Below are 7,865 nucleotides of genomic sequence, written 5' to 3'. Positions count from 1 at the left end.
TTCTAAAAAAATCAAAACCCCCAAAAAACACCATTACACCCCAAAACCCCTATAATTTTTAAATGGGTTTTTTTTTTTTTTTTTTTTTTTGCATATGAAAATCTGCATTTGGTTCCCTTTACTTTGGTACCAGTTGTGGCACCCAACTGTAAATAAAAGATTTTTTTAAAATTTGGCAAAAATGGACACATTTTGAAGTGTTAAGTATATTATACTATTATTTTGTAGTAAGTTGAGCTGCTATGAACATGCAACAACTTTTAAACCATCCATTCATTGCTTGGCTAAATACAGCAAAGATTTAGAAGAAAATTGTTGTTCCAAATAAACTAAAAACATTTTATTAACAAAAAAAAAGAGCCCAAAAAGTTACACAACTCGTATTAGGGCAAATATGAGCAAATTAAGCAATTATGTTGCTTAATTTTCATTCAAATATTAAATGTTTAAGTTATTGTTGTGAATTTAAAAGAGAAAGAATTTGCAATAAGAGTATTTTTGCATTTTTAATTTAAGAAAAAGATTATAAAGTTGATAAATTTTGTCCTTGGTGCAAGAAATTTGGACCAAGTGTAAAATCCAGTGCAACCATTTGCCTTTAGAAACTATGTCATTGACTGAGTCCATCTTTTTTATGTAATATTGACCAATTTTAAAAATATTGTGTGGCACCTTGAAAAAACAAAAACAATGGAGAAAGAAACATGGTGGTGAAAGAATCATGCTATGGGGGTGGTTTTCTTTTTCAGGAAGAAGAAAGCTGATGGATAGAGCTAAAAACAATTGCATAGATAAGAATGGTAGCTATGCTAACGCTAAACCTCAAACACATAACAATAGCAGAAGATAACCATAAACTGCTAAACAATTTTTTTCCAAGAAGCCAACACTAAACTGCTACACTCTTCAAAACCTTTGCAGAAGCTAACGCTAATCACATAAAAAACGTTAACCCGAGTGGAAGCTAACGCTAAACCACTAAAAATATCATAAAATAAGCAGAAGCTAATTTTAAACTGCTACACTCTTAAAAGCTTTGCAGAAGCTAATGCTAATCACATAAAAATTAGTGGAAGTTAATACTGAACCACTAAAGATATAAAAGAAAACAGCAGAAGCTAACGCTAAACTGCTACACTCAAACTGTGCAGTAGCTAACACACTGATCACATAAAAAATTAGCAGAAGCTAACGCTGAACCACTAAACATATAAAAAATTAGCAGAAGTTAGCACTAAACTGCTAATGCACAGGACTTGTTTAGCAGAAGCAAATCGTAAACTGCTAAAACTAGCCAAAGCTAATGCTAACCGGGTCACAGTCTGTGTGCCACATCTTCATCTCCTTCTAGTTGACGACTGGTGTGAGACTCACAAACAGTTTCAGTTTCAGCATCTAGTTTTGCTTCCTATTGTTACTTTAAAGCTGCATGGATAGGATGACCAAAGTCGAAAATGTCCAAGTTCATCCAAATCATGGAAATGGTAGGTAACATGACATGGAAATACTTGGTTTAAAAGGATCAAAAACTGCGGCCATCTTGAAGAATGTCATGCTCATATTGAAATGTATGAGCATGACATCATACATTTCATAATAATACATTTCATAATGACAATATATTTCTTGTTGGGGAAATGTAAGGTAACCAACATGTTCGCTTGTTTACTGTAAATTTAGTGCCCATCATCTGATGTTACTTTAAGATAATTAAAATATGGCACACTTAAAGACCAATTTGCGTCACAAAATCCTTTTTTTTAGTTTGTTAAAATCAACAGCCATTGGCATCATGTAAGCTAAATACGAATGATGCTAATGATAGTAGGTATGTTACACACATAGAGTAACCTAGGGATGATGAACCATTTAGTGTTGACTTGTTGGTATGTTGGGCCCCAAATGAAAATCTGCTGAAGGTCCCAAAAAGGCTTGTGCCGGCCCTGCCAATAGAAAATGGACCTTATTGTGGTTCTGTGTGTAATAACTCTGTAAGTTCAGCTGTTTGGGGTATAAAACCTCCTCTACTTTGATATGAAATCTTCATTTATTCCTCTACCCAGGTGTTTCGGTGGAGGCGTTTCGAGCCGGTGTGGCTCCCCGCTGTGAGAACAGGGCCTGCAACCCCCGCATGGGAAACCTCGCCTTGGGTCGGCGGGTTCTGACTCAGTCCGTCTGCGGAAACAATGGAACAGAGCTGTACTGCTCCTACGCCGACCCCAACGCCAACCCGGCCTGCAGCGCCCCCAAGTGCTTCAAATGCAACGCCGCGCTGCCCTTCCTGTCCCACTTGGCCGGCGCCATGTCCGACTCGTCCTTCCGCCACCCCAACACCTGGTGGCAGTCTGCGGAAGGCGTGGAGTCCGAGACGGTCCAGCTGGACCTGGAGACGGAGTTCTACTTTACGCACCTCATCCTCGTGTTTCGCTCACCCCGGCCTGCCGCCATGACCCTGGAGCGCTCGCAGGACTTTGGCCGAACGTGGAGGATGTTGCAGTACTACGCCAGTAACTGCAGCGCCACCTTTGGGCTGGAGGAGGGAAAAGCAGGCATAGGCCGGGACGGAGCCGCCTGCACCTCAAAGTACTCTGGAGCTTATCCCTGCACCCGAGGGGAGGTGAGGTGAAACTCTGTCAAGACTTTTCAGAGAAAATAGCTTATCTGTGCATTTACATGTTTCCAAAAGCTTTTGATAACTTTTACCTAGGCCTGACACAGTATCAAATTTTACAGGATGATAAATCATCTCAGAATTTATCGCGATAAACGACAATATTGCTGTTTTGAGACCACTTTTAAGTAAAATAGTGGTACACAATCTAAAAAATTAACAAACTTTAAAGTCTAACATTTAACAGCATAACCAGAAAACATTTTAAATATCCAAAATAAACAAAACAAGTAAAGCAACAACTAAAATGTAAATGAACAAAAAACAGCTATTTAGGACTAATCCACCAAACTGAAGCCGTTTCGTCCGGTCTTTAGTAGAAAGAGAAAGCAACACCAGAAAAACAAACATGCAAATGGAAATGATCAAGCTTGTTTTAATTGATCTTGTGATTTATTGCTAATTGCAACAGGTTTAGACCTAAGTTTGTCCACATTTGCTGGCGAAACACAAAGAAGAATAGGTTGCTGCACCCTGAGCTTTTTAGTAGTAACATTTAATGTGAAAGTTTGGAAACTAAAAGTAACATCCGCCTCAAAAATAGTTTAAAACATAAATTAAAAACATGTTCTTGTTTCAGAGCTCAATATGGAAGTCATCAAATGCTTCAATAGACCAAACCTGGTCCAGATTCCCAACCAAACTGGAAAAAGTTTGTTTTATAGGGCTGAAACAATTAATCGTGATTAATTTTGGAATAACTGGAGTATGCAGACTTCAAGAAAGAGTATTTGCTAAAAGAACATATTCAGCGCACTAATTAAACAAACTGTATAAACGTATGTATACATTTTTAGCAAATTGCCTTTTTTTGAGTCTGTATACTTCAGTCAACGATTAATAGATTACTACATTAGTTGATGATTTCAATAATTGATTAATTATTTCAGCACTAATATATATTGACTTAATCATCATGAAGAGCCAGATTTTTTAATCCCGTTGCATCAAAACCCCTTAAATATGTGAAGACAGTTTTTCCCTCTGGACGCAGTGTGAGTGACCAGATTTAAATCCGGTGCTAAAATCCAACCTTTCCTTCGCTCCAAACACACGCAGCTCGCTCAGGAGGCAGGTGGAGCGGGGGGCGGAACCACACCTGCAGAGAAAATGCTGGAGGTGTGTCAGCATTTTCCAACAACCTCTGGGGGAAAAAAAAAAAAGCTCTACTGATGAGATAATTTACATGTCGCGTGTGGACGGTAATCCGTGCTGCAGAATCAGCTATTTTCCCGTGTTGGCTCAGTCACCGGAAAAGTAAGGCTACAGGTGAGCAGTGTAGGAAGCATAGCGAGAGCAGAGCCAGGTGATTGAGTGCTTAATCGGCACGCTTTGACTGCGGCGCTGCAGAGCTTCCTGAGATCCACTGATGTTTAATTGGAAACGTGTGAGTCGGGAGCCGCTCTGCAGCTGCTCTGGGAGCCTGCCGGTCATTTCTGCAAACCGTTTCTGACAGCTGCTGGAGCGCTGTGTGTAAACAACATTGTTTTCCTCCCTTGGTTTGTGGCTTTCTTGTGTTAGTGAGAGCCAGTTGTGCAGGGAGCCTGACCTTTGACCTGTGACGCATCAGCTGATGAGCCAGATCTTAGAAGAGGTCAGGCAGCGCTCCGACGGACCAGCTGTTTTCTCCTGCCGCTCAGCTGGCCGCTCTTTCTCCACCTCTGTAATTAGGCTTCACCCCTGAACCGGAGGCTCCAGAGCAAAACCAAGACAGCTGCACAGATTCTTTACACCACAGAGGCCGTTTACCTCGTTCATACACAGCAAAAACACAAAGTTTACCAAGTTAGCACACTGGAAACAAGACAAAACTAACTTACAAGTAACTTTTCAGCAAGATAAAGGAGCTTGTTTTAAGTAAATGATTCCTTAATATTGATAACGTACTAGAAGGCCTGTCACAATAAATTCTGATGTATGATAAATTGTTCCAGAAGTTATTGCAATAAATGATAACATTTTTGTTTTGGGACCATTTTTAAGTGCTGTAATGTAAACAAACTTTAAATTCTAATGAACATTTAACATTAGATAATAAACAAAACAACAAATAGATTGAATTATTTAGTCTCTGTAAATACAAAATGACTATAAGAGACACAAATCACCAGACTGACGACTTTTACAATTCAGTTTTTGGTAGAAAGGGAAAAAACCATAAATCATGCCAATCGAAATTATTACCTTTGCTTTAATTGATAATGTGATTAATTGATTTATTGATTATTGTGACAGGCTTACATGCTGGTACTATGGGAAAAACACAATTTATATACAAGTGAACTACATTTTCTTTAATCAATTTTAAGGAATTATTTACTTAAACTTTTAAAAGTTACTTGCAAGCTACTTTAGTCTAATCTCAAGTGAACTTGGATATTTGGACTAGAATCTAAACCAAAAATACTGGAGATTTTGTGTTTTTACAGTGTAGATGCTCACAGATTCAGGACATTGCTTCCAGGAATATTTGTCTGATTTGCTGAACATCTCCAAACCAAACCTCAGAGCAGATCTCACTGCCGTCTTGTAAATCTTCTTCTTCTTCTTCTTCTTCAACTTTGAAGGGTTGACCCAAGGTGCTTCAACTCATCCAGTACCTCTCCAGTCATCAGTCTCACCTTTACAAAGATAGTTGTTGGTTTTACTGAATTTAGTTTTGCAACACATATTGAAGAAATACTAGCTTGTTTATCCAATATCTCTTTGGCGAATCAAATCAGAAGGGCGAATCCACAGAATCCTTGATAATACAGTAGAAAATATTGTTATAAAATCTAACTGGTACCAGAACCAAAGAGCTCCAGAGCTGCTCTGAAAAGCAATACCAGATTCTCAATAAGAGGGTTTCTATCAGAAACAGAAGAGGATAAGTATACTTTCAAGATGTTGGACATGGTTTTGTTTAATACTGCAGCCCATTTATTTTTAAAGGGGACCTATCATGAAAAGTTCACACTTTGCACATTTTTTCTACTTCCATTTGGTTTTCTACTGCTTATAAAAACAAACAAGTGCTTAAAAAAACACCCAACTGTTTTATGGCAACACATTAATGTTTTTTTGGTGTCTGGAAAATGAGCTATTTCAAAAACTTTCCTAATGTAACGTCACAAATCAGCAGCCTCGGGGTTTTCCTTAGTGTATTATAAGCCTGGCGGGCCACCAGGCTTTACTTGTGCCCCCACTAGGTTTAGCATTACTTATTTAAAAAAAAATTAATGTTTGCATTTTTTAAGACTTCATAATTGATGTTCAGATATTAATCTTCCAATAGCACATAATTATCAAAAACACTCAAAAACACGCGAGCTGCTGTTTTTGAGTGGTTGGTCCTAGCGCCCAACCACTGGGCTTAGCAAGTTTTCTGGGGAAAACCTTGAGCCTGGCAACCCCAACCCGTTACCCAGCAACCCAAGCAGAGCTCCAGTCCGTTTGGTTAGCTAGTTTTACCGCTGTACAATGGCTGATGGAAAAGACAAGTGTTTTGTTAACTTACTATCCAGAAATCACTTGCTGCATTCTTGTTGGTTGTGCAGGAGGCTCCACTTTTGCTTTTCATTTGTATAATTGTGCATCTGTTTGTAGGAATTTTTAGGCATGAATGTAAACATTGAGTTGGGCGTATGGCCAGCAGCAGCTTATTTCGATTTACACTGGCAAGAGGTCCTAAAGCAGAACTGATCAGACTAAAATCTCATCATCTCATGGATGATTTTGTGCAAAACATTTTTAGCATAGCTCATAAACATTTCCTAACATGGTCAAGGAAGCATAGTCAGACACCTTTAAGGCTAAATGTATAATCAGCACAATAATAAGCCATGGCGTTATGCTGGTTTTGCAAAACAAAAGCTTTATCAGTAATAATTAGCTTCCACCTGCATCAACATGACTGAAAACTGACATTTTTGACCGCATAAGGAGTCAAAACGAGGCTGTGTGTGTTGTTTTTAGCAGCCATCAAAGCTCTCAGGGTTGCATGTGAGCTGCTGGGATCAGATAAGTGAGACTGGAGGTTTGGAGCCGGGTGTCGGAGAAAGGGAGGGTGAAGGTGTGGAGGGATGGGGAGTTGTAGCTCGGAGCGATTGCAGGCAGCAGGCATTCTCGGTTTTCTGCTTCTCTCCTTTCTCTGGCGAACATAAAAGCGTGTCATCTCATGTGCTGAAAGCTTTCCGTGTTCACCTGTGAAGTGGTGAAAAGGTGATGGCGAAGAGACGGAGGGAAAGTATTCACGCGTTCATGAGGTCAGCTGTAAAATGCAAGTGTTTGTTATGCAGTCTGACCTCCTGAGGGAAGAGAGACCAAAACTCCACCGAGTGGAGAAGTAACTCGTTACATTTACTTGAGTAACTTTTCTGAAATAGAAAATTCTTTTGGGAGTATTTTTACTACGTTCTTCTTTTTACTTTTACTTGAGTAACTTTATTATAAAGTATTTCTACTCTTATTTGAATAGATTTCTGGATTCTCTACCCATTGAACAAAGAAGAAATTTATTTTTTTACCAAAGATTCAGACACACTTTGCAGTTTTTATTAAAGTTTAATAAGTTTTTTTATTTAAAGAAACTGATTTGGAGATTTTTTCTTTTTGTTATGTTTGGTTATTTACAGACATTACTGTTATTTTCGTCTGTAAAATACCAAAATTCTTTGTATTTTGGTCCACCTGATGGTCTAATTTTTAAATATTAAATGATTGATAATTTGATCAGTTACTCCAGTATTTGAGTAAACTTTTCGCCACCTGAGTGAAGTTGGGTCAAAAGATCAACCAGCCCCCCTACTTTGATGAAATCAAAATGACCTTCAAATTTGCACGCCAATTTTGTCTGACTTGGAGAAGGTCGGGGGGCTGTTTGACCTTTCATGACCTCTGGAAACATTTCTTAACATCCTTAAAATATTACAAACATCTGACACCAATTTTGTCTGATTTAAAGAAGACGGTGGGGCCCTCTTCATTTAGATCTTTTCACCAAATACTTTTTCTACTCTTAAGTAATTGGACTGCTAAATATGTTGAAGTACTTCTACTCTTACTTTCGCACCATTTTTAGGTACCCTGCCTCCTTCTGACGCACACACACACACACACACACACACACACACACACACACACACACACACACACACACACACACACACACACACGTGTTTCCCTTTTCTGTGCTCCAAACACACGCTCTGGC

At 38.8% G+C, this 7,865-nt stretch overlaps 1 protein-coding gene across 1 annotated transcript in view; it reads left to right on the top strand.

Moving 5' to 3' along the window:
* ntn4 (netrin 4) overlaps positions 1 to 7,865 on the top strand; it is a 32,703-nt gene that overhangs the window by 4,236 nt on the left and 20,602 nt on the right. Inside the window, exon 2 of the mRNA XM_015046388.1 lies at positions 2,064 to 2,617. Coding sequence (XP_014901874.1) covers positions 2,064 to 2,617 — 554 coding nt within the window. The remainder of the gene's footprint in view (positions 1 to 2,063; positions 2,618 to 7,865) is intronic.

Source organism: Poecilia latipinna, unplaced genomic scaffold (genome assembly GCF_001443285.1).
Source record: "Poecilia latipinna isolate Pla-1442-1.1 unplaced genomic scaffold, P_latipinna-1.0 Scaffold777, whole genome shotgun sequence".
NCBI classification, from domain to species: Eukaryota; Metazoa; Chordata; class Actinopteri; order Cyprinodontiformes; family Poeciliidae; genus Poecilia; species Poecilia latipinna.
The sequence above is the reverse complement of the archived record's forward strand: the minus strand, read 5'-3'. Positions and strand labels throughout refer to the sequence as shown.